Source organism: Coenobita brevimanus, chromosome 98 (assembly GCF_032717465.1).
Source record: "Coenobita brevimanus isolate Jiangsu-jjx chromosome 98, ASM3271746v2, whole genome shotgun sequence".
Taxonomy (NCBI): Eukaryota; Metazoa; Arthropoda; class Malacostraca; order Decapoda; family Coenobitidae; genus Coenobita; species Coenobita brevimanus.
This window is the reverse complement of record NC_137051.1, coordinates 1,026,060-1,052,500: the sequence shown is the minus strand read 5'-3', so window position 1 is coordinate 1,052,500 and position 26,441 is coordinate 1,026,060. Positions and strand designations below refer to the sequence as shown.

General features: G+C 40.1%; 1 protein-coding gene across 1 annotated transcript in view; it reads left to right on the top strand.

Moving 5' to 3' along the window:
* The window catches only part of hlk (hulk), a 74,162-nt gene that overhangs the window by 12,354 nt on the left and 35,367 nt on the right, over nt 1–26,441 (top strand). Inside the window, exons 2-17 of the mRNA XM_080283673.1 lie at nt 5,936–6,118; nt 6,977–7,117; nt 14,496–14,678; nt 15,983–16,126; nt 17,033–17,196; nt 17,983–18,133; nt 18,378–18,560; nt 18,947–19,078; nt 19,397–19,579; nt 21,490–21,621; nt 22,115–22,297; nt 23,464–23,595; nt 24,737–24,925; nt 25,195–25,335; nt 25,588–25,770; nt 26,013–26,153. Of these exons, the coding sequence (XP_080139799.1) occupies nt 5,936–6,118; nt 6,977–7,117; nt 14,496–14,678; nt 15,983–16,126; nt 17,033–17,196; nt 17,983–18,133; nt 18,378–18,560; nt 18,947–19,078; nt 19,397–19,579; nt 21,490–21,621; nt 22,115–22,297; nt 23,464–23,595; nt 24,737–24,925; nt 25,195–25,335; nt 25,588–25,770; nt 26,013–26,153 (2,565 nt within the window). The remainder of the gene's footprint in view (nt 1–5,935; nt 6,119–6,976; nt 7,118–14,495; nt 14,679–15,982; nt 16,127–17,032; nt 17,197–17,982; nt 18,134–18,377; nt 18,561–18,946; nt 19,079–19,396; nt 19,580–21,489; nt 21,622–22,114; nt 22,298–23,463; nt 23,596–24,736; nt 24,926–25,194; nt 25,336–25,587; nt 25,771–26,012; nt 26,154–26,441) is intronic.

The window sequence follows — 26,441 nt, the reverse complement described above, 5'->3', positions numbered from 1 at the left end:
TAGAAGAAGAGGAAGAGGAAGGAGGAGGAGAAGGAAGAAGAGGAGGAGGAAGAGGAGGAGCATTCAAAAGTTACAGCAGGTGTCGTGAGTCATTTAGTAGGAGTGATTCTGAGTCATAATGCTTGATTTCAGAGTCAGAAGGTGTGAATCTCAGAGTTAGGTGGCTTGATTCTTGAAGCTGGAACCGCGAATTTTGAAGTTAGGTATCGTGAATCTTGTACCTAGGAGGCATGAATGTTGAAATTAGGAGGCGCGAATCTTAAAGTTAGGAGGCGCGCATCTTGAAGTTAGGAAGCGTGAGTCTTGAAGTTAGGAGGCGTGAGTCTTGAAGTTAGTAGGTGTGGCGATGTAGTGAATCTCGTCTCTTAAGTGCAGAAGAAAAGTAGTGGGGTAATAATGCAGAGTTAAGAGGCGTCACTGTCAAAGGGTTAATGTTGTCATGGATAAATCAGCATACGGAAGTGTGTGTGTGTGGGGGTGGGGGTGTGGGTGTGGGTGTGGGTGTGGGTGTCGGTGGGTGGGCGGGTGCGTGTGGGTGAAAATTAAAGATATTCTCTCCCCTACACCCTTCTTGCTCTCATTCTCTCACTTCTCTCTCATTCCCTTGCTTTTTCCCTTCCTCTTCCTCACATTCACTCTCTTCCCTCCTCATCCCATCATCCCTCTTCCCACACAGCCCTTCCCTTTCCCTACACCCTTTCCCCTCATATTTCTCCTTCCTCTAATCCTTCCCCCTTTCCGTTGATCTCTCTCTCTCTCCCCTTTCCCTCCTCTGTTTCTCTCCCTTCTCTTTTCTCTACGTAATGGGGGAGGGAAGCAGTGACAGTTAGTGGAGGGGAGGAGGGAGGAGGAAATATCAGTCAGAAGGGAGGAAAGGGAGGGAAAAGACATCGATAAGTTAGGTCAGGGGAAAGACGGGGAGGAAATGTCGGCGAACACAGAAGAGGAGTAAAAATTAGTTTGAGAATAAGGCGGATGGAAAGTGATTCAACATTTGGAAGGAAGAGGCCGCTAGCAGCAGAACTACGAGAAACCAAGGCATCAGTTAAGGGAAAATGGGCGGAACAAGGCGAAGGAGAGAGGGAATGAACGTAGAGGCGAAATAAAATTGGGACCAAGTGAGCAAAATGGCAGCTGGTTTGAAGCAGATATGATAGAGAGAGACGGGGGGGTGGGAAACAGATTGACAAAATTTACGAGAAGGGAGGAGAGAGGGAGGAAGGAAAGGGCATCAGGAAAAACTAACAAACTTCATCCGAATAGGTAGGTATATTCAGAGAGAGAGAGAGAGAGGGAGAGGTATGCGCAAACAGCTACATTATGCACCTTGTGACACTACAGTCTTTTGTTTGTTCCTCTCACCCCTCATGTTGTTATTGTGGTGTGCCTGGTGGTATGTGGCAACTCTTTGTTTACCCAGCTGACCACTTGACGACAGAGGCAGTGATGATGAACTGACGGACAATACACCCTGCCAATATATGAAGTTATTCCAATTAGGGTATGAGGGAGGAAGGGGCTATGTGGTGTTTGGAGAGGCGATAGTAGTTCATGACCTAAAAATATTGAAAACCACTTCACCAAGCAATTTATTTTGTTTATTACACCTTACTGCCCTCTTCCATGTTACATAAATCCCTTCAATGTCTCCATACTCTGCATAAATAACGTACAAAAGGATATTAACCCCCCATATCCAAAAATAAATCCCTGAGTAATAGGTGATTGCGAGCCATAGAGACCCCCTGGATCCTCCCCCTCACAGAGCCCTTTTATATATTTATGGGGCTCTGTGTGACAAATGGTACTGCCCTAACATTTATCCCTTCACTGAGGACACACACAGATAGAGGCAACGCAGTTCATACAGTGTCTCTCCGTTTTCCCTCTCCCCTAAGTTGGATGAAACTGATGTTAAAATTAAGTTCCAGAGACATACAAACACTCTCCCCCATTATTTTTGCGTATATCTATGGTCTTGATGCTTTACTACCCTTATCTTTAGCTCATAGATATTGTAGTCATAGCCCTCTCTTGCAGCAAACAGCCCTGAGAGGACTATTGGGTCTGTTGCTGTCTGCTGTCCTTTTGTACGACCCTGCCTCCTCAGCCAGCGAGAAAATGGATTTATCTGTCTCATTGCGCCCACTCAATTATATGTGCTTAAAGTGTATGATAATTTTGCAGCATTAAATAAGTCAGTTGTTCAGTTTCCTGGCACAGAGATAGTTAAAAAGGTATATTCAAAGTTCAAGGACATCTAAAGGGACAAACCGGTGCATGATCTGTTTTTAGGGGATAGGTGGACTATTAGGAGGCTGGAGGAATGTTACGACTGCGAAACAGAAGTGGAATTATTGCCAAGAAGATATTTTTGTTGGCTTTAGTGTACCCTTTGGAGAGAGAGAGAGAGAGAGAGAGAGAGAGAGAGAGAGAGAGAGAGAGAGAGAGAGAGAGGACTGATCCCGGAAGGTGAGGAGAGGAGAGGAGAGATGAGATGAGATAAGGGGAGAGGAGAGGAGAGGCGAGGAGAGGAAGGGAGGGGAGAATGGAGAAGAGAAGAGCTGGGGAAAATGATGAGGAACGATATGAGGGAAGCTGAAAACAAAGATGATAAACAGTGGCAGAATAGATGAGGTACGCAAGGAATTAGGAAGAGGAAGGGAGGAGGAGGAAGGCCAAGGATAAAAAAGAAACAAAAAAGACACGATGGAGGAGCAATGAGAGAAATAAGATGGGAGAGGAAAGCGGGAAAGAGGAGAAGCAGTGACAGAAAAGAACAGGGGAAAGGAGAGTAAAATGCGACAATAATGACATATAAAAAAAGAATAATGAGAGAGAGAGAGAGAGAGAGAGAGAGAGAGAGAGAGAGAGAGAGAGGGTGGATTTTTACTTATGCGCTCGTAGTTACTCTCTCGTTTGGCAGCCGGGGGAGGGGTCGGCACAGCACCGCAGCAACAGGCAAAAACTTATGATTTACGTAAGCTATAATGTACTAAAGAGTTTAAAGGACCTGCTGTGTGAATTTAAGGTAGCATATTTGTTGTACTTATGTCTTACGTAAACTATAATTATAATCTGTCATAAACAATTAATGTAGGTGGTGGAAGTATATCCTGGCATATGCTTGAAGTTTTTCCCACTGTCGGTTTATGCTATAACGTTCCCGCTTGCCAACTGGTGGACGGGAGTTCGCGCCTCGCTCAGGTTGCGAAAAGTTTCACTGACGAAGTGGGTGGTTACTGTCCCCCTTGAGCAAGGGGACGGGTGTGTGCGTGTGTGAAGGTCACAGCCTTGCCCTTAGATCGGACTATATGAGCTCTCAGCTCCCTTCCGGGAGGATAAAAGCTGACCATCACGACCATCAAGTGATCCTGACCGACCCGGTGAATTACACACACACACACACACACACACACACACACACACACACACACACACAAGCAGTCACAATAGCGCGTTTGATCTAACTTGATAAAGATCCCTAACCTCGTTCAGCTCAGGTGATGGCCAGGTGCAGTCAGATTGGACGGCTGTTTTCAATGGTTACCAGGGAGACTCACTTATACCTCGCAAATCAGGCTCATAGAATTTCATGCAACCACGACTTAGTACTCAAATTGTTGGAGTGACCCAGTTCTCTCAGGTGAAAATAACCCAACTATACTACACTTCGATTTTCATACGATGTGCTCTCCCCCAAGACCTGTATTCCTGTCAGTTGATGAAGCTCCCTAGCACCTATTGTCCCTGAGGTGGTCTTGGCATTGAAGTGGTCTTGGCGTTGAAATGGTTTGGGCATTGAAGTGGTCTGGGCTCTGAAGTGGTCTGGTCATTGAAGTGTTCTTGGCATAGAAGTGGCTTGGCAATGAAGTGACGGCGATGAAGTAGCTTGGCCCAGGACGGGAGGAAGTGTCGACGTCAGTGGGAAGTCCTTACTCTATTCATGCTCTGAAACCAAATGTCCAACCTGACAGGAGCAAAGGGAAAGTGGAGGCCGGAAGAAACACGGAATTATCAAGTAGAGAGGTAGGACGGAAGAGAATAAGAGTAAGGAACGAAAGATTAGAGAGAAGAAGGCCCCTTTTCGTCGCTTTACAAGCAGAGATAGTAGGGAAATATTCTTTACCCTCGGCCCCAGGAAGTTTTCAAGGAATAGAGTAACGTAGGCTAGGTAATTAACATAAACTTGATGATGTGCTTAAAATGTGGTATACAGTACATACTGCTTGGTGTTTTTAGTGGGATATAAGGTTTTGATGATAGAATGTGAGAAAAAGAGGCAGGATGATGAGGAGGAAGAGGATTCCAGTTATGCAAGTTGAAATTTAACTCAGGTAGTTATTTCTGATCTTTTTTTTTTTTTTTTTGTCAGCTGTTACAAATAATAACTCAGGTAGTTTTTTCTGATCTTTTTTTTTGTCAGCTGTTACAAATAATTCACATCCTCCCAAACTACCAGACCTCATTTTTCTTTTCTTTTTTCATTGTTTATTTTCCATTCAGATTTATTTTCATGAGTTTTTTCCTCTGTTGTTTGACGGTAACTGGGTCGCTGTAAATCTTCTCAATCGGGACTGTCTATAAAAGCGAAGGCGTTGTGATGGAAACTTTGGCTGGAAAGTTTACATGGTCTGTCAGCCGTGGGGCACCAACATCACTCCATCATCTCTCGCCTCCTGTTCCTTAGTTCCGTTTAGCTTTTGTGGTTCAGGAGTTCCTTGGTTCTTTTGAGCTTTTATGGCAGAAGTTATGTGGTTTCAATTTGCATTAATGGAGTTCTTTGGTTCTGTCAAGCTTCTGTTGTTCAGGAGTTCCCCTGTTTCATTTAGCTTTTGTGGTTCAGTTCTTTGTTTAACTTTTAAAAAGAGGAAAATTCTGCTGTTCATGTTTTTCCTGCACGTCACTCCATTACTTCAGGCCTCTTTTTCGTGGAGTTCTCTTGTCTGCAGTTCACAGGAGATCCTGTAATATAGATTAAAACTATACTCCTCTTACCTGAACTTGTCTCAGGTTTTCGTCCTTTCCCAATCTATTATTTTTTTTCAATAAAAAAATCCTAGTTCCACCAAAATTGAACCATCTGTAGTCTATAAGCACCATTTTCTTATTCATTTACTCCCTGACTCACTTACATACTCGTATACAAGTACACAAGCTGAGTAGGCCGAGTTGGTCCACGAGAGGGGCCGGGTTGGTACACCTGCTGGGACAAGGTGGTCCACTGAAGGGGTCGGATTAGTATACCTAATGGGCCAAGTTGGTTCACTGAAGGGGTCGGATTGGTACACCTAATAGGACACGTTGGTCCACTGGAAGGGTCGGGTTGATACTCCTAATGAGACACGCAGGTCCACTGGAGGGGCCTGATTGGTATCCCGAATGGGACAAGTTGGTCCACTGGACGGGCCGGATTGGTATACCTAATGGGACAAGTTGGTCCACTGGAGGGGCCGGATTGGTATACCTACTGGGCCAAGCTGGTCCACTGGAGGGGTCGGATAGGTATACCTAATGGGATAACTTGGTCCAGTGGAGGAGCCGGGTTGGTAGGCTACACCTAATAGGACAAGATGGTACACTTGAAGGGGCCAGGTAGGTACACCTAATGGGCCGAGTTAGTAATCCAAGATGGTTGGCAGTGGCCCGAGTTGGACCTACATCTTTGAGAAATATGAAGGAGACATTTCGTGCACAGGAATCCTTGTCATTTTTTTGCTTTCGCCTCGGGAGTAAGGCCAAATTTTGCCCCATCAGCCTAAAACAAGATAATTTAAAAGGACAGTGGCTTGAAACATTGAAGAGCATTGATGGTGTGATTTAGCCAAGTTTCTGGCCGGACACAAACGCAACGGCAGTGGAGAAGAAGGAGAAGAGTAACGGGAGGATGAAGTAGGGCATTGTGAATTGATTTTATCTTTTCTCTTTCTGACAGATAAACGGAGCTGTAAAGACTGCGACAAGGTGCTGGCTGAACTAGAAAACATTGATGATGACACGGACAGGTTTGGAGTGCAGTTTGTCAAGGTGGCGGACAAAAAGTTGGCGAAATCCTATGGGGTCAAGACTTTCCCAGCTCTTTCCTTCTTCAGGAATAAAGAGCCCATACATTATGAAGGTGAAGTGAAGATGTTTTATGTCATTATTTTCTGTGCATGTATAAAATACATCATATTAAGAATTTTGAGTTCACTTTATTACCGTATAATTAGTGACCTTAGACACCCGTTAAGCATCTTACGAATAAAACGAGCACCGATGGCTGTCAGCTGCTGTTTATAAATAGCATGAATCAAGCATTTTCAGGCCTGAGCAATATCAGATGAAAGTGTTGGAAATAATTTCATCAGCCATGAGGAATTCCCTCATTTCAGTATACCGTACTATGTACGTTATGTACAGCAGCAGACATCAATACAGATCAACCCCGTAACAGTAAATAAGTCAGAACCCAGTGAGGCAATCTTCAGAACCCAACAATTCTATCTATCTATCTATTGCCAGATGCCATAATCCCTTAAAGGGTGGCTATTTGACTTTGAGTTATTGGTTTTATGGGGAGGGGCACTAACCCTCCACCAACCCACTTGTTGACACGTAGGGAGCACGTATGGGTTGGTTATATGGTTACCACCCAGCGTTGTAAATGGTTTCTTGGCTTACAGGAAACCATTTGGCTTGTCACTCAGTGTAAAGCCACCTGTAATGGAAAGAAGAGCAATAAGAGGTGACAGGAAAGATGGGAGATAGAGGAAGAGAGGAGGGCAGACACAGAAAAAGAGTGATAAAGGATAAGGAAGAAGTAGGCAGCACTACATCAAGTGAGTGGATGATGGTCGCCACCACTTACCACCAGAACCCAACAAGCTTTCGAAAATATTTTAACTGTTTGGGTAAAATTTGAACGGACGGATATTATGATTTTGTTTGCAACTGTACGTAAACAACTTATACACCCATTTTTCTCCTTATGCAGGTGACCTTATGGATGAGGCGGGAGTTCTGGAGTTCCTCACGAGTCTGGAGGCCATGGAACTTCCAGATCAGATCGAGGATGTCAATGCCAAGATTCTGGACAAGATTGTGGAGGAGCAGGAGTTTGTGGCAGTCCTCTTCTGTGAGTGTCTTTTTCCTGTTCCGTGAGTCTGTGTCCTGTTCTGTGTGTCTTTGTTATGTTGGAACTGTGAGTATCAACATTTTATGTGTCTTTTCCTCATTCTGTATCTTTGTCTTGTTCTGTGAGTGTCCATTTCATGTTCTGTGTAGGTTTTTGTCTTATGTGAGAGGAGGATGAACACTGTGTGGTGTTGAAGAAGAGAGTAGGAAATTGAATGATGGTTAAATAGCTTAGAATGAAGTAGCCAAGAGGTGGTTCTTTGATGGTTGTCCTTGTTGTGGACTTCCCAGGAGATAGTAATTCATGGCAGTGAAGGGATGAAGACTGGCTATGCACACTAGAAGGGGCACATGAGAATTAGAAAGATGACAGATATAAGGAAGAAAGTTAAGTGCTTTAGGTAGGAGAGAGCATTCAGAGTGAAACATGTGCAGGATGAGAAAGATGTGGCACTAGTTGAAAGATAAAGCACTGGGGTGGTGGAATGTGGAGGTGACAGGAAGAGGTTATATGTAGAGGAAATTAGTGAAGGATGGAAAGAATAGGGTAGAAGGTATAGGAGGAAACAGAGTACTTTTCACATGCATTAGAACTGAATGAACTGATGAACTAAGTGTTGGTCACACGTGTAGTTGCTCACTGTTCACCATAATATTGCTCTGAAGTCAGATGTAGACAATACCTGGTCTCTGTGTCACTGACTTTTAAGATAAGCATTTTCATCACTTATAAATTGTTTCACCTTAAAGTACTGTAGCCTGTTATTTGCACACATCTTGGATGTCAAGTGAGGATTGAAGAGAGAGAATATAACAAGGAATAAGCAGGGAGATACTGTACTTAAAAATTTTTGAAGAGAAGCACTGACTAGTGAAAGGGAGAGTAGTCTAGCAGAAGGAAGGTGGATAGGATAGCATTAAAAGTATGAGATGGTTACGATATCTGAAAGTGGAATGCAGAAGATGGATGGGTGAAAAGGGTAGGATGGAAAGGCAAGATCTAACAGATACTAGGTAAAGTAAAGTTATTTTTTCCACTTTTAATGTACCACATCTTTCTGCTTTTCTTTTTTTCTATTTATTCATCATATTTCTTGCTCTTCTGACATCTGTCTTCTAAATTAGCCATGGTGTTGATGGTTATGTTTTATGCAGCTGTTAGCATTGTACTGTAACTGGGCCAACCTGTACAGGATATTTTTCCTGATTTTCTAGTTACAGTGTTTCTTAGCTTAATAGATATTTTTGCAGCCACAGACTTTTTTTTTTTTTCTGTGTTATGGACAGCATTACAAAAAGTCTCAGTGATTTATGCCACCACTGCACAGTGGCACAGGAAAGTGTGGGATTTAGGTCAGCACTAAGAAGAGGTGTTGTACCTTCATTGTGCTTCTCTTTATGTTTTATTCAGCACAGTGAAAGTTGAACTCCTCTCTCTTGGAGTTTTGACTGTGCTGAAACAAAACTTTCATGTCTCTGTACAAGTGGAGGCTTGTAGTGTAGAGGTTACACTAGTGTGGAGGCTCAAGTCTGCTCCACTGAGAGCAGGAAGATAGCACAATATATAAGATGCACATTTTTAGTTCAGGGTATTTGGATGCATGTTTGTATGTCTTGATTCATTTAGGTTTTGCCAAGTCGAGAGGCACTGATATAGATAACCCATATAATTATAAAGTGTTCTTAGAAATTTTAGTTGATTTTTAATAATCTATTTTGTTAGTCCTGTACTGTTTGCATAATAAGTACGGAATTTATTATTTAGTATGTTTGTTTTACAGTAGATTGTATTTTTAGATATTTACACAGGTAGGCATGCCCTTAGCAGTGAAAGAATATTCACTTGAAAGAGACAATGTATGCAACAAGTATAACTTCAGTTTTGAAAGACCAACTTGCATGGCTGAGAAAATTTAAGACCTAGTATGCTAAAGGAGAGGGTCTGTGGAACCTGAACCTGTCCTCCCACTCAAGAGGTATGGCTGCTAGCTTGACTAACACCAACATTATACAGTATTTCTTCACTTTAACCTGGTCTGAAATTGCTATCACCCCAACTTTAATACTGAGCTGTAACAATAGATTAAAACTAGAGTATGATGCCAGTCATGAAGAAGTTTTATGGAAAGGATGTAGAACCATGGTATTATCTTGTTTTGCCACTGAGCTACATAGAATGAGCTACAAAAGGAGGAAGATCTAGGCCAAGTTAGAATGAAAGAGCTGAAACCTCTACTTCTCATCATACAGTTTTGCTGATTTCATTGAAGATTTTACTAACATTGTCGCTTGTGTGATTAACAGTTTACTTGCAGCATTGCTGATTCATTTGGATCCTTTCTCTAGAAGTCTGAAATAAATTTTGATCTGTATACTGTACTTAAATTGGCTTTTTGCTGTGATGCTGATTCGGGTAACTTAATCAGTCTGATGACATGCTGTACAGTATATTTTATTCTCGCCACCTCCAGAACACTTTATTCACCTTTTGAGAGACTTTAAGTCACAGGGGTTGGACACAACTTTCATTAGCTTGTTCCATACAGGAAATTGACTCCAAGTTGAATAAAATCACCTGGAGGTAGCAAGAATAGACCTTTAAAATATGTCATTAGACTGAAGTGGTTAATACACAGCTACTTGTGTAACTGCTGCTTATGTAATACCAGTTTCTTAGTGCTTCTGCTTGGTTCAGAGCTTTTAGCCTGTTAATAAAAGATTTTTATCAGAGCTTCATGATGCTTTCAGTTTGCTTAATGTATGGGCTTTTTGCTATATAATGTAACGTTGATATTAATTGTAAGATCAGTAATGGTATAGTAATATACTGTACAGTACTACTGTATATTGAAAGACAGTGCCAGAATTATGAAAAAGGCTTTAGTATACAGTAGTATGGTAGGCTAGAAGCCATGTACTGTAGGTAAGGAAAAGATTGTTAATAAGTACAGTCATAGCTAGCAAATTATGTTTCATCTTTAAGTTAAATTCCTGCAGAAATTTTGACTTGATTTAGTATGGCTGATGAAATAAAAACTGTATTATTTGCTGCAGTAGTGGCATTAAGAAAAATAATATGCTGTAGAATTATTTTTAAAATTTTGTGTAAGTTTTCATTCATTGCCCTGACCATAAACAACATACAGACTGATTCTTTGTAAGCCATCCACCCATTAAAACAGCAGTGTAATCCTTAGTTCTGACAAGTTACCTGTTTATACTTAGGACTAATATTGCTTGACCTCTGTTTGAACCTAAGCCAGTGATAAACACACCATGGTAATTGTATCAGCTTTGTACACAGTATACCATATTTAACTAATATACTTTTCCCTTTGTAAGCAAGGGATATTAGGCACACTTTTCCACTTACTTGGAGCCACAGCAAGCAGAGGGCCACTAAGACACTGTATTAATACCATCATGGTGTCAAGTTATGTTTCTCAATGTCTGTGCTTCTACACTTGGATTCCAATTGAAAATGTAGTTTGCTGGTTACTGGTAATTCCAGTTCAGTACAGTTTCATTGAGGGTTGTAGTAGGATATGTTTGTGACCTTTTACAGCAAACTGATGCAGTTTTAAATTAATGCTGAGTGAAGCATTGTTTGTTGATCCTAGTGGCTGACTGCACTTGTTGTGCAATGTATGAGTGGTGTTGTACTGGGCCAGTCATGGGCAACTTGCAGTATTAACCTTTAGCTCTCTGACCCCCAACCCATACCCTGGCAGGTTACGATGGTGATGCTTGCAACAACGGCGAACGTAAGTAACTCTTAGCTCAAGTGTAAGGTGACACAGTTGCATGGTTGTTTCACTGTTTCATTATGTATAGTGCAGTATCATTTATACAATTTTATATGCGGTACATCACATATACAGTTCTTTTATTCATCACAACATAAGTATATACTGTATATTACACCTGCAGTATATCTTTTAATATTTTCTTTATACAGAATATCATAATGTATACTGTTCACATATTGTATACAGTACAGTACTGTATGTCTTCTGTATATGAAAGTACTTTACATTCATAGATTTTCATTCATGCTACTCTCTTCCATTTCATATGTCATAATAGTGTATAGAGTTGGCATATCATAAAAGTATATTGTCTATGTGCATTGTAAATTCTGGTTGTACAGGTGCTAGTTGATGATATCATTTTTTGTGTTCAGTTACATATACTGTATTGCACCATATTGCCAGGTTATGTTACATTAGGTTCTTGTAAAGTACGTATTTGTAGATTACTGTCTCTCTTAAATTATGCTTAAGAATTTTCAGGTTTCGTACTTCATTATGCTTATATATTTCAGGTCATAATAATTGTAGATGATTGTAGTTTTTTCTTTTTTTTCAACATACAGTACTTAGAATTCTATTTTGTTCAGATCAGTATTAGTACAGTATAGGTAACAAGTAGTGTACTTACATACACTGTATGCTCAGTAACAACACATTGTAGCAGAAACTAATTTACTACCACATTAGTTTACTTTGCTGTACTGTGTTGTAAATTACGAGAGCTTGCATGCATGACCCTTGCAGTGGATGTGATGTTATGTAAGTGTTATTGTTCTTTGAAATTGTTGTGTTTTATTTATCATGTACTGTGTAATTTGTGTAGGGGAATGTTTTTCATTTTTTTCATCTGTCAGTATGGTGTTCTGTTTGTGCATGTATATGTGGATGGACCTCACCACAGACAGGCTTTCATGTGACTGTTTAGGACCTTCACTACAGTTATGTATTTTCCATTTTATATTTTGCTGTTTCTAAATTACTTTCTGTAGCTTTGGAAAGACTTTGAATTGGAAAGGTTAGACATGGCCTTTATTAATCATTTCATGACAAGCTATTTTCTAAGCCAAATAGAAATAATCTGTGTGTCAGCAAGCATAGAATAGAAAATACATCATTGTACTGAAGAGGTTAGAAGCAGCCACCATATTAAACAAGACATCTGGCTACAGAATATTTGCATAATCAGAGTGGCACTTGAATACTTGTTTAGAATAGTGCTTGTGTGACTGTGATTCACTCATTGGCAGCTGCCACTTGGCTGGGATAGGGTAGAGGGGTTGGGGAGTGGGTGTGGCCTTGCGATGGGAGGGGGACATAGGCTGAGAGGAGAGTATGGTGTGAGTGTGTGAGGAGAGAAGTGATAAAAAAAAGGAAAGTAAGTTGAGGTTAGAGGCTTAGGAGGATAGAGAGGTGAGATAGTGAGAGTGGGCTTTTGGCTGAGGGGGGGATATAGGCTGAGCATTGAGTATGATGTGCGTGTGATTAGCAAATGGATAGAAATAAGTAAAGTATGGTGAAGTCAGAACAGGAGGGGACAGGAAATAAGAAAAGTTTAATTATCTGTGCTTTGCAAATGCACTTTTCACCCACAGTCTTTACTGACATGTCATAAAAAACACCCCTGCAAATAGCATTACACCAATCCTGAGTCAGACAGTCATAGTATGGATTCATTATGGATGGTGGGTATTAGTGCTGAAATGGTGATATGTGAAACTGTGTGGCATAGAGAAGGACTGCTGGACCTCAGAGTGAACGATTTAGTCTTTTTAGAGCAAAAAGATTTCAAAACAAATGGGTAAAGGGGGTAGCTTGTGAGAGGGAGTGTGGTAGGAAGCAAAACAACACAGATGCACAATTGCCAGCAATGTCAGAAGGCTATATCACCAGAGTCAGAATGCGTTTGGTGGCAGCCACCCACCCATTGCCTCACCTCCTTCTTCTGTGTCCTCCACCAGAGTAGGAAAATAAGTACCAGTCTTAACCTCTTCAATCTGGAAATGTCTTATATTTTTCCTCTAGCTACTGTAGCAGACAGTTTGATGCAGTTGAATGGAGACCTCTTTTAATGAAGGAGTTAATGAAGACAATATTTACTCCTTCAGTTTGAATAGCATCCTCAAAACTAAATAAAACTGTCTGGGGGTTGCAAGAATATCATAAAAGATACATCACTTGATTAAAAGGTTATAAAAGCCTCATTACATCATAGGCTAAATATTTCTCTACAGAAACTAGACTGATCTAGAGTCAGCAGTCATACCTAGCATAACATCAGCAGTTATACTTGAGATTATTCCAGTGTAGATGCTGGATTTAATATAATGCTAGGATGAAAGCCAAGTGTCAACATCTGTTTATGTCTATTAGTGTGTGTGTGTGTGTGTGTTTTGAGAGAGGCATTGAAATGTGTTACAGAGATCCTGTACCAGCCAAGTTAGATGTGACAACTAAGTTAGTCAAGCTCTCATGGCCCAGAATTGTGCATGGGTTGTGACTGCTGTTTCTAGCCATGTATATGACAACACTTATTGGCACCCTTGGAAAATTAATTTGTAAGTGAGTCTAGTGTTGATGTTATGTATAGGAGCAGAGTATCGTTGTGTGGTTCCTGTCATTATCTGAATGATCATTGTTACTCCGCTTAAAATGTTAAAGTTCCTCATCATTTCCATTGGAGAGCCTGAGGAGCAAGGCAGAACTTTGAAAAAATGAATCTCTTGATTAAAGTTAGTCCTGTATAATGCAGTAATTTCTTGCTGGGTGTGCATTTGTCATCATCTGCTCCTCAGATGAAACTTTGGCCACAGCAGCTTGATCCTGGTGTCTTTATCATCATTGTCGTCTGTGTGTTGTCAGAAGACCTATATGTATACTGAAGTACTGAGACACTTATGACAGTATTAAGCTTTACACCATGACGAAAGCTGTTCGTTTGCCATATAGTGAGTATAGTATTGCTTCACTTACATGGTATGTATATTCCTGAAACATATGCAACATGTACAGAGCTGTTTATTAGTGTGGTGGATGTCAGGAGCTTCAGTGTCTAGCTTTATGTATACCAATATCTTTTTCTTCTGCCAACTGTTTACACTCTTCTCTTTATTTTCAGTATAGTTGATGTTTTGGAAATTAATATGACTTACCTCTTAATCTAACTAAAAAAATCTCTGCATTAAATAAATTGTATATTGTGGTATTCTCTTGTTTACCATTATTGAAAATGTGTCTCTTGTTCACTTTATCCAGGCATGTACATGTTGACCCCCACAAGTGTACTCTTTTCACTTTAACTTAGACTAAAACTGACATGTTTTTGGCATGAATGCTGATTTGTGATAAGTGATTGACACTAGATTATGGTGCTAGTCATGAAGAAGTTATATGGAAAGGATGTACAGCTCTAGTAATGTACTGTTTTTCCATATGAGTTACTGGAAGTACAGTAAGGTGCACAATTTTGAAAATGTGGGTCAGGTTAAGGTGAATAGACCATCATTCCTCAACCCCATACAAGCTGTTACACTTATATGACCACCTTGCTCATTCCTGCATCCCCAACAGACAAGTCTGAGTGCCGTCGGTGTGTCAAGGCACTGCAGGAACTCGAAAATGTTGACGACGACGCTGACCAGCTGGGCATTGCATTCGTGAAGATTAATGACCCAGAATTGGCAGACGAATATTCCCTTGGCTCCCTCCCAGCCCTGGTTTACTACCGTAGGCGCATCCCAGTGGTGTACGATGGTGAGTGACTAATACACAGTCGTATTCTCGTGGCTTTGGAGATTTCATAATGCCTCTTCCATAATGATTTATTGAGCATATTACACCTCTCTAACTTCTTGTATGTTATTGAAGCAAATTATGTTGATATTAAACTGATACTGAAGTGCAATACGCAGTATAAATTGCTAAGGAGTAGGTGCAGTGAAATTTCCTTTGCCATCTAGAATATGGAACAGTGAAGATACAGGATGATGCAGGTTAGTGTAGGTTTTAGGTTGATGAAACTTATTACAGAAAAGCAGCAGATACAGATTATCTAGGTTGTGTAATAAGAACATAATCTGTAATGTCAGCATACTCTGGTTGATTGATGACATAACTGCTTACCACAGTCATGTACCATAAGTATCACATCGTAACTATAGTAGTCTGGATCTGTTTCTGAGACAGCAGTGGGTTAGGCTCCTGTTATTACTGCTTCAGTTTAAATTATCAGAAGTATAGTATGTGGTATCCATTCCCAGTTTTACTTCAGTGTTTTTTTTTTACATTTGTAAAATATGTTTGGGAACTAAATATTTTGTTAATACATTTTCTGCAAGTTAACCTTTCATATATTTTAACATACCTTTCATTTATTTTATCACAACCTACCTGTACTGTATTTTGCATAAGTTTGTTTATGTATATTTCATTTTAATTTTTGTCATTTTTTTGTAGTATCCATTTAGTTCCAAATTGTTGTTTTTTTCTTCCATTGTTTTTCCTTATTTTCCCTGTGAGTTTTATTTGCTTATATGTGTTGTGTTTGTTGACATGTTGTGCCATTGCATACCCTGCAGGCTTCTGGGTCCCTTGTCATGCCTCAGCCCTAGCTAAGTTTACCTGTGAGCTGGGTAGGTGCTTAGTAACCCCTTTTGTCAGAACCCTTCATTGTCCTGTTGATTATATATTGATTTCTCACTCATCAGATGGGAAACAGCTGCACTAATGGCCACCCCAGCATCAGTAACATAAATTGCCCTTTCCTTTGGCTCTTGAAAAACAAAATACAATGTAGCATCGGCTTTAGAAAAGCCCTGTAGTTATCCTCACTTGGTATGTATATTTGAATCCTTTAGAGGCAATTGCTTTCTTAACACTGAAGATTCGAGAAGGATAAGGCTGGATTGATAGAAAGAGCCAAGTTATGACATCATGAGACAGGTAATTGTTAATTTTAGGTGGTGTACTTTATTAACATAGTGTTCCAGGACCACACGAATGTAGGTTATTAACTTTCAGTATATAATCCACACTGTGATGTTTCTGCCCCTCACTAGGAGACCTGATGAATGAAGACAAGGTGTTGGAGTGGCTGGTGGAAAACAAAAACACTGGTGATGATGACAATGTAATTGATGATGTGACATACGGCCTCCTCAACACCCTCATTGACTCTCTCGACCACCTTGCTGTTGTCTTCTGTAAGTTGATGGGATGGATCACTTTCCAAAGTAAATAGGTCATGGCATCCCCTTTCTTTCAGCCAGCTAAGTATGAGTGATGGTTGTTTCCTATTACTATGAGAGAAACAAACCTAATACTGTAGCCTGTTGAGGATGCAGTCTGTATAATGTGTACAGGTTTTTATGATACAATGCGTTTAACCTGACAAAGATCCCTAACCATTCTCAGCTCAGTTGATGGCCAAGTGTAGTCAGGTTGGAGGATGAATTAGACTAGTAACTAAGGACACTTATTGCTGCCTCATAACTAAGGCCCATTTAATTTCATGCAACTATAATATAATATTTAGATTTTAAGAGTGTCCCAGTTTCATCATATGAAACCAGACTGACTGTAATCTAAAGCCAGGGTTGTTACCTAGGTAGCAAGGAAAAATACCTGTGGATCTACCCGTGGTTGATGTGAATGGAGGAAATTTTGGATCCATTTGGCTGCACCCTTAAAACATACAGGCAAGCCCCCAGATTGTGACAGAGTGTAATGTTCACAATGAGAGTAAAGTGCATTGGACTTAAATGACAAGCTGCTGAATGTACTTTTCCTATTTCTGAATTGTATCTTTGCCATTTGTGAGTTGGATACTGTATTAGGTTGTGATGATGATGATGATGATGATGATGACATGTTATGTTGAGTACTGTATATTGAATCGGTAATCACCCTTTGATATTTTATTTTATTTTATTTTTTTCTGGTTCGAGATTATTTACCCAGTTAATGGGGAGGTATCTTATAATGAATGGGTTAGTAAAGGTTGTATTCTTCCCCTCCAGTTCAGATAGTGTAGCTTAAGATGGATAATATAGGAAAAATACATCTTTGGAAAGAAGGAGTTAAGCAACCAATCTGAATCCGCTCTGCAGATAGCCGTGAAGAGGCTGATGATGGGCAAGCACTGGTTGAGCTGGAGAACATTGATGATGAACTTGATGCACAAGGAATACACATTGTCAAGATTGCTGATGACTTGGCTGAGAAGGAGTTTGGTATTGAGGACACTCCATGCCTTGTTTACTTTGAGAAGGAGGTGAGTTCCATGGTGACAAGGTATTTGTTATAACCTGACAAATATCCTTAACCCCCTTCAGCTAAGTTGATGGTCTAGTATGGTTATATTGGAAAGTTGATTTGACCTGTAATTAAAGAACCTTATTCCTACTTCATGTAATTTCCAAGACTCATTGAATTACATGCAGCAGCGACTTATTCAAGTTGTGGGAGTGACACAGTTCCAACAGGTAAAAGCCAACCAACTCTGATTATCAGCTAGACATCTGAGACTGAAACGACCCACTTAAAATCCCTTGCCGTTATTTCAGTGTCTCTCCCTGGCATTCTTTAATTTTTGTTTATGGAAAATTTAATTGTTTTAGCTTGTGTTATTTTAAGCCTTGTACCTGTGCTTTTTTGGCATTCTTCCATTTATGTTTGTGGAGAAACAGATGTGTTAGTCTATGTTGTAATAATTACAAGAATGTCTACTGTAATTAATATCCTGTCTTTTCAGTATGAGCCTGTCTAGTGGGTTTTAATTATGCACCATACTTAGCTTAAGAGAGGCCTCTAGTTGCAGTCTATTTTCTGTTCTTACCCACACTTGAACTATCTTATACTGTATCACATATCATGTGTATTTGCTGGTCTTCACAGTCCCTGAGAGGAGGCTTTTGCGTTGTAGATTTTCACCCTTCGGCTTCAGGTTATTATGTTTTCCTCTCTCTGCACATCTTTATTTTTACTCATTCCTTCACTTTTCTTATTCTTGCCATCCATTTCCATTGTCTGCCACACTGTCACTTCCTCTCCCCTTCAGATCCCCTCCCTGTATGATGGTGACCTGCATAATGAAGAGGAAGTGTTGGCCTGGCTCATTGAACAGCTACATACTGATGAAATTGAGGACGTTACTGATGAGATGTTGGACAAGCTCATTAAGGAAACAAACCACTTAGCTGTTCTCTTCTGTGAGTAATTTTGAGAGCGATTCATGGTTGTGTGATACCAGTACCTGTAGTTAGAATCCTCTGGTAATGGAGATTGGGCACCTGCCATTGCGGTTGCACTAGATGTGATACTGAGGTACGGCAGTGAGCAATACATACATCAGAAAATATAGTAGATATAATAAGTATTTAAGAGAATCTAGTTGAAATATTGAAGTATTTGGCCAGACATTTTTAGCATGATCTACAAACATGGCACTTGCAGATGATGAGGATGAACTTGAGTCACAGACGGTGGTGCTGGAACTGGAGAACATTGATGACGACTGTGACAACAAGGGCATCTCCTTTGTGAAGATAGACAACGACGATGAAGCCAAGGAGTACGGCATTGACAAACTTCCTACCCTCGTCTACTTTGAGAAGGGAACCCCGTATGTTTATTCTGGTGAGTTCTGAAACTTTACATGAAAATAATAAGTGCAGTGTGAGTGAGCAAGATTATTTTAGAGTTAATGAAAATAGAAGGACCATAATTATGTACTATATTATTCAGGCAGTGTTGTTGGTGTATAATTCTGGCCAGCACCGGATGACTGTTATTTTTTTTTAATTAATTTATTTTTTACGGCTGAGAAAATTTTTAGCATTCAGAGGGTGAAAATTGTTTTGATTAATTGACGTTGTTATGGATGCATGTCATGTCAAGTATTTTATTTGAGTTAATATTAGATGATTTTGTTAAGGGATAAAACTTTATGAGAGTAAAAGATGAAAGAGAGAGAAAATTACTGGTAAGTGAAGAAGAGTCTTATGGTATCTCTTATATCTCAGGTAATCTGCTGGTGGAAGACGAGGTGCTGGACTGGTTGGTTCATCAGATGGAGGAGGATGAAATTGAAGACGTAACAGATGAGATGTTGGATAAACTCATCGATCGCACTGAGCATCTGGCTGTCCTCTTCTGTAAGTGGTCTGTGAATCCATCTATTTGTGTATATCCTTTGAATGTCAGTCTGTCTCTCAGTTTATGTATCTATATCTGTTTACTGTTTGTTGATCTGCCCATCTGCATACCCATCTCAAGCAAGATGCCATAAACCTGTCCTGGAGGGGATGGCCACTCATAAATCACCTCTGTATCACTGCAGATATATCCCATACAGCCTTATTTTCTACTGTTGTATAGTGCATTCAAGAAATTGTAACATATGATGAACAGTATTAATTCTCTGGCATTTTTTTCAAATTCCCAACTAATTACAAACATATTTTCCATGGCAGACGACAAGGAAAGTCGCCGCAGCAGGAAGGTTTTGAATGAACTGGAGAACATAGACGACGAGTGTGACACCCGGGGCATCTACTTCGTCAAGATCGACAACTACGAGGAGGCAATAGAGTACGGCATAGAGTCTGTACCTACGCTTGTCTACTTCGAGAGTGAAATTCCTTACATCTTTGAAGGTGAATATGAGATTTTTTATTATTATTATTATTAAATGGTTGGTGCTTACCATCCACTCACTCGATGTAGTGCTGCTCATGGTTGCCTGCCATTTCCTTTCTTCCTTCCATCTTTCCATCCTTCCTCTTCTGTCTTTCTTTCCTTCATTCTTTCCTCTTCCTTCTGCCTATGGGTGACTCTATACTGAGTGACAAGCCAAACGATTTCCTGACACCAGGAAACCATTTACTACACTGGGTCGTGGTTTGGTGGGTAATTAGGGTGCTCCAATCTGATTGAGCTGGTCAAGGTTTATATCCAAGGGGTGTTTGGGGTTTATTGCTTACATAATGTCACCCAGGGATGAGTGAGGCTGGTCACTCTCATCTTAAATGTCAGGACCAACCTGCCTAGCCCTGTGCTCCTACACTCCTAAGGGGTGTCACAGGAATGGATGATGATGATGTTGTTGTTATTATTATAATTATAATAATCTATCTATCTATCTATATACCTAGGCTGCTTCCCCCAAGGAAAGGAAGGTAGCCGAGACAGGACGACTCACTCTCCATTTACTCATCCATTCAAACACATTCATTCGCATCTTAGCCCCAAAGGGGAGAACGGACAGATCCTCACCGCATCACACCGCACAAGGGTCAACTGCGCAATGCAATCAGTGACATCCGCAGCAGGGCCCGACAGCAGAACTGGCTTACCCCTGCCACATCATAAAAGACCCATCCCCTTACCCGCACCTGACCTTACTAGCTGATCAGACCAAATGCGGGAGAATATCCCCTCAGGGCTGCGTCATCACTTATTCATTCACAATTTCTCTCCATTTATTTCTGTCACGCACAGCCACTCTTCCTTGCTCAACAGACATCCCTCTCGCATCCAGCGCTCTCTTCACACTGTCCATCCATCCTATTCGTGGTCTCCCTCTCAGCCTTACACCTCTCACATCAGATCTAGTTATCTTTTTCACCAATCGTTCATTATCCATTCTCTCCATATGCCCAAACCATTGCAACACCCTCTGCTCAACTCTACCAGCCATCTCCCGAACAACTCCAGTTCTCCTTCACACTTCATCATTTCGCACTCGATCCATACGCGTCACTCCACACATACTCCTCAGACATCTCATCTCCATTACATTCAAAGTTTTCCTCTCTGCTACACCCACATTCCATGTTTCAGCCCCATATAATGCAGTCGGTACCACAACACCCTCATACAGCCTTCTCTTTACATCCATTCTAAGCGAACGACATTTAAACACTTTTTTCATTCCTCCCAGCACCTTTCCTACTTTATTTATTCTAAACTTCACTTCTGCATCTATTCTTCCATCCAGAGCAACATGTGACCCTAGATATTTAAAACAATCTACCTCCTCAAGCAACTCACCATTCAAAACTATATTCATCCCCCTACCATCTATCAACCTCGTACACTTCATCACTTTACTCTTATTCTCATTTACTTTCAATTTCCTCCTTTCACACACCCTTCCAAACTCCTCTACCAACTGTCTCAATCTCTCCTCTGAATCAGTCACCAGTGCAGTATCATCTGCAAACAGCAGCTGCTTCAGATTCCACTCTCCTCCATCAACATTATAATAATAATAATAATGATAATAATAATTATTATTATTATTATTATTGTTGTTGTTTTCTCTGGCATGCTGTTGGTTAGTTCTCCCTTTATATTATTCTCTCCTCTTGATTTCTGGACCCTACCTCATCTTATCCATGGGTGGAAAAAGAAGCCACAATGCCCTGAATGTGCAGATAAACTAGTTATATTGTTACCCAATATTCGTTGACTGTGCTGTACGTGTCATATATACCTGTATTGGTGCTTTGAGAATTTCAGAAACTGGAAATCAGTAATATTAATTCCTTCTTGCATTTATCAGGTGACTTGATGAAGGAGGAGGAAGTGTTGGCATGGTTGTTCTTTCATGTTGACAATGAGGAGATTGCTGATATCACTGATGAGATGTTGGACAAGCTGATCGCAAGTGAACCATACCTTGCTGTTCTATTCTGTGAGTAAAGAGGAACTTCTGTAGCTGGTAAGAAAAAGCTTCCTGTTTATGTGGTTAATTTATCCTCATTTGACATTGATTTGTGCATACCAAGTTTAATCATAGTACTGGCAATGCTCTTAATATGATTCTACAGTACATGATAATGAGAGGCTAATTTTTTATTGGTTATCTCTAAACCAAGACCCATTTAACACAAGCAGATTTACTACTATATCTCATAGCACTAACCAACATGGTGTCCCATTATATACTTGGCTTACATTACTTTTTCTGTCATTTCCTGGCTTACAGGCCAACTGAGCTTAATATCAGTTAACATATATTCAGTCTCGTCCTAGTGTTCAAACCACTGTAGTGTAACATCACATTTAATAATTTCTGTGTATGCAGTATAGTGCAATATCACATTTTTTCCATGGTTTGTGTTTCTTCCAAATTCACAGATGACCACACTGTTTCCAGGTCTTTATGATTTCTTTCCTATACCTAGATGAGAAAGAAGATGAGGAGGACCATGAAGTGTTGGGTGAACTGGAGAACATTGATGACGATTGTGAACAAGCAGGTATCCCCTTTGTCAAGATAGACAATGACGCTGAGGCCAAGGAATATGGCATTGAGGAGCTCCCCACCCTCGTATACTTTGAAAACAGGATTCCTAGCATCTATGAAGGTTTGCATGGCTGGATGGGATCAAGACAGTGTTGTGTGTTTTGTACATATGTATTCTTGGCAGCTTTGGAGGCTTTCTGGCACCTTTTCTGCTGCTATTTATTTTGCTTATTACACCAGAATAAATATTCTGTTGTATGTTGAAGAAAGGGCATTCATATGGCAAAGGACAGGGTGACATGGAGGCAGTTTGTTTGTGGCTACCCCTCCCAGGATTGAACAGAGGACAGGGTGGCATGGAGGCAGTTTGTGTGTCGTATTCCTACCAGGATTGAGGCATCTGGCTGTAGATAAACACAGTGGTACTTGTGTCATTTTGATATGGCCATAGCTTGGACACATAACTTGTACGTACCGCATATATTGATTTGTCAGATACAGAAATAAACTGCTAAGGAGGAGGTGCTGGGGAACTTCCCAAGCCAGTGAGAATATGAGCCTTTGTGTGTGTTTTTGGTGCATTTTGACGCATTTTTGAAAGCATGTGTTGTGGTTATGTTGCCTCAGGCTTGTATGGTGATTGTAACTGGGTTGATTTTATGCTTGTGGAATGATGCATTTAGTATGAATGAGGGGAGCTAGTGTCTTTTATTTACACTTTGACTGTCCTTGTTAAAATTCAAATATTCCAGGGATTTGAATGATGAATGATTGTGTGACTCATTTCAGTGAGCATGCTGTCAAGTAGTTTTGCTTTTTTCTTGTTTTCTCTTTCCATACTTTCTGGTCCTTAGCTCACACCATCCAGAGGTGGGTAAAAGATGTCAGTATGATGATATCATGTTGAAATTCAAAGAAGTGTTTTTGTATTAAAACTTTATGGTAAGTTCGAAGGCTGTGAAGAATGACTAACAGGTTATTAAATGCTTTTGGGATGAAGATGTCTGAATGATTAATTATGGTTATCTTCACTATTTAGTAGTATGTTTGAAAGCTTGAGTGTTGAATAAATTATTATTGTAAGGAATTAATTTGTCTGGAATGAAAGAATTTGCAGTAGCTGAAATTCAATATTGTACCTGTCCTAAGAAAATAGATTGGTCCAAAAAAGGGTTTATTTTGAGATACAGAGTGAATGAGTGTAAAAGATTAAATGTTGGGCTGTTTTAATAAAGCAGGAGAAAAATATTATTGCCATTGCTAAATATTTTCACTCTTATTACACAGGTGATCTGTCCAATGAACAGGAAGTACTAGCATGGCTCCTGGAACAGAAGATGACCGACACCATTGAGGAAGTGACAGATGAAATTTTGGATGACCTCATTGCTAACTTTGAGTATGTCGCTGTCTACTTCAGTGAGTACTGTACTTCAAGTCTTGTGTGTTTTGTTACTGTTCATTGTGCATTAGTTGTATTCTGAAGAGACTGTTTTTCAGATTTATTTTTTCTGTGTTCTAGTATCATACATAAATTTTTTATTGATTCCTTTCACATAGAAGAGTCTGTTTTGAGACAAATAAAATTGTCTTACAATACCTAAAGCAAATTTTTGCAAAATAGCCATTGTACAGCAAGGTTAATTGAATAGTGTTTCTAGCTCCACAACAAGAGATATCTCCCAAGCTGAATAAATTGTGAAATATGAAAGACATCGGTGTAATAAAGAAGTTAGTTGCCTTTTACCCCCATCACTTCCTGTCATTTCTTGTCATTTTCTTCTTAGTTTCTTCCATCTTTTCATCCATAATTTTCTCTACCATTTTCATCATTTCCTCTGTCATTTCATCATTTCCTTCATTTCTTCTGTCATTCCATCATTTTCTCCATTTTCTGTCTTTCCTTCATCATTGTCATCATCATCCAGACCTCCTTTCCCACCACAGGGCAGGATGAGGAGTATTAATGTCCAGACATCCCAAGTTTGCCTAATCTAGTGGGCCATGCTTCCATTCATTCATCATTAGGGGAGGCGGTAGCTCAGTTGGTAGAGAGGTGGTCTGCAGTCCCGCCAGACCCAGGTTCAAATCCCTGCTGGGGCAGGGAACAGTTTAAGGATTTGAATTTAGTAAATGCAGACTTTACTGATCTACCAGAAGACCCGCCAACATGTCGGTAAAATACCCCCGCTAATACCAATACACCAGTCCTGTATGAGACAGCCCTAGCATGTATTCAATATGGACGGTGGGCGTTAGCACCGAAGTGGTGACATGTGGAGGTGTATAGTATGTAGGAGGACTACTGGGCCTTGGTAACAGGCTGTGAAGCCTTTGCCCAGAACCGGACACATTAAAAAAAAAATAAATAAATAAAAAATAAAAAATCAAGCCCTCAGAATCCTGGCTCTATCTGGCCCCATCATATTCAGCATAATTTCCCCTCATTTTATCCATCATTTCCTCCATTTCCTCTGTCATTCCATAATTTCTTCCATTTCCTCAGTAATTTCCTGTCCCCTTTTTCATCATTTCTTCTGTCACTTCCTCACCAATCCAGGTGGGAAGTGTGATGAGGGCCAGAAGTGTGACAAGATCCTAGATGAGTTGGAGAACATTGATGATGACACGGACGACCACGGGATGCACTTTGTGACTACCGAGGAGACCAAACTGGCACTTGAACATGGCATCAGGACCTTCCCCACACTGGCACTGTTTAGGAATGGAGAACCTGTTATCTATAAGGGTAGGTGTGGAAAAAATGAGTTAGTTTGGCTAGCTTTCTCTGCCTAGTGATGTCTTATCTATCATTCTAGCCGTCTACATTCAACTCTCTCTGTCTAACAATCTCTGTAGCTGCTTAGTTTGTCTAGCTCTTGCCCTCAGTCATTCTCATATTTCTCTCCTGCTTAAGAAAATAATTTGGTGTTAATAAGAGTAAAATACCAAAGTGCATGCAAGAGTAGGGTTATATCCTTGATTCTTGTGCATTTCACCTCCATCTCTTCCATGCAGGCGACATCAGTAATGAAGAGAATGTCCTCAAGTGGCTGACATCGGATGACACTCTGCAGATACCCAATCAAATTGAAGAGGTCAATCAGCGTATGTTGGAACGTATCCTCAACACTTCCGATAATGTGGCAGTTTTCTTCTGTGAGTTGTCAGAAAATATATACAGTATATTAACTAAAGTTCAACCTGATATTACAGTACAGCAAAATGGTGTAACTCAAAAAAAAAAAAAAAAAAAACTATAAATTAGAGGATACTAGCAGATCATCCCCATGGGTAGCAGTGGAACATTAATAAGCAGTTTTTTCTGTAATTAATTTTGACCTTAATATGTAAAATTGCTGAAAAATAAGTCCATAACGAGAGCTTACTGTATTGTTCCATCACCCACAGATGACGAGGACTGTATGAAGAGTCGCAAGATCCTGGTTGAGCTGGAGAATATTGATGATGATTGTGATGATATTGGCATTGACTTTGTGAAGATCTCTGATGAGGGCATTGCTCAGGAGTATGATATTGCCAGTCTACCTGCACTTGTATACTTTAGGAGCAGGTTCCCACAGATTTATGAAGGTAACACAGAAAGTCTTATGTTTGTAGCTAGAGAGATTTTCATATAATATAATGAATATTTTTGTAATGAGTATGCAGTTTATGGTACAGGTATTTGATAATTAGGAAAATCATTGAATCTGCAGCACTGGAATGGAAAAATGGGCTAAGAAGATAATGGTGGTGGTGAAAAAAAGTTAAGAGGATGATGAGGATGGTGGTGGGGATGATTAAGAAATTAAAAGTTTTGTTCCTGTCACCAGGTGATCTGCTGGATGAGGAGGCATTACTCGAGTGGCTGATAGACAACAAAGACAAAGGCCCGGCATCCATCATAGAGGAGGTGGATGGCAAGATGTTGCAGAACCTTGTTGACAAATTTGATTTCCTGGTTGTATATTTCTGTAAGTGGAAAATCAGTGAGTGAAATCAAAACTCAGTCTGTTTTATTAACTCTTCAGTAAAAACTCAGGAACTCCCTGAAATAAAAGCACAGTCAATCCTGCTAGCACTCATCAGTGAAAATACCCATTGTTTAACTAAATAATATCATTTGGTTGTACAACAGTAAGATAAACCAGAGATGTCATCATACTGAATGGGTCAGTGTTTCTAGAACTCACAGTATGAAGAATCTCTCATGAACAGTAAATAATAAGAATAAAACTAGAAGTGCAAATCACTGAGTAAAT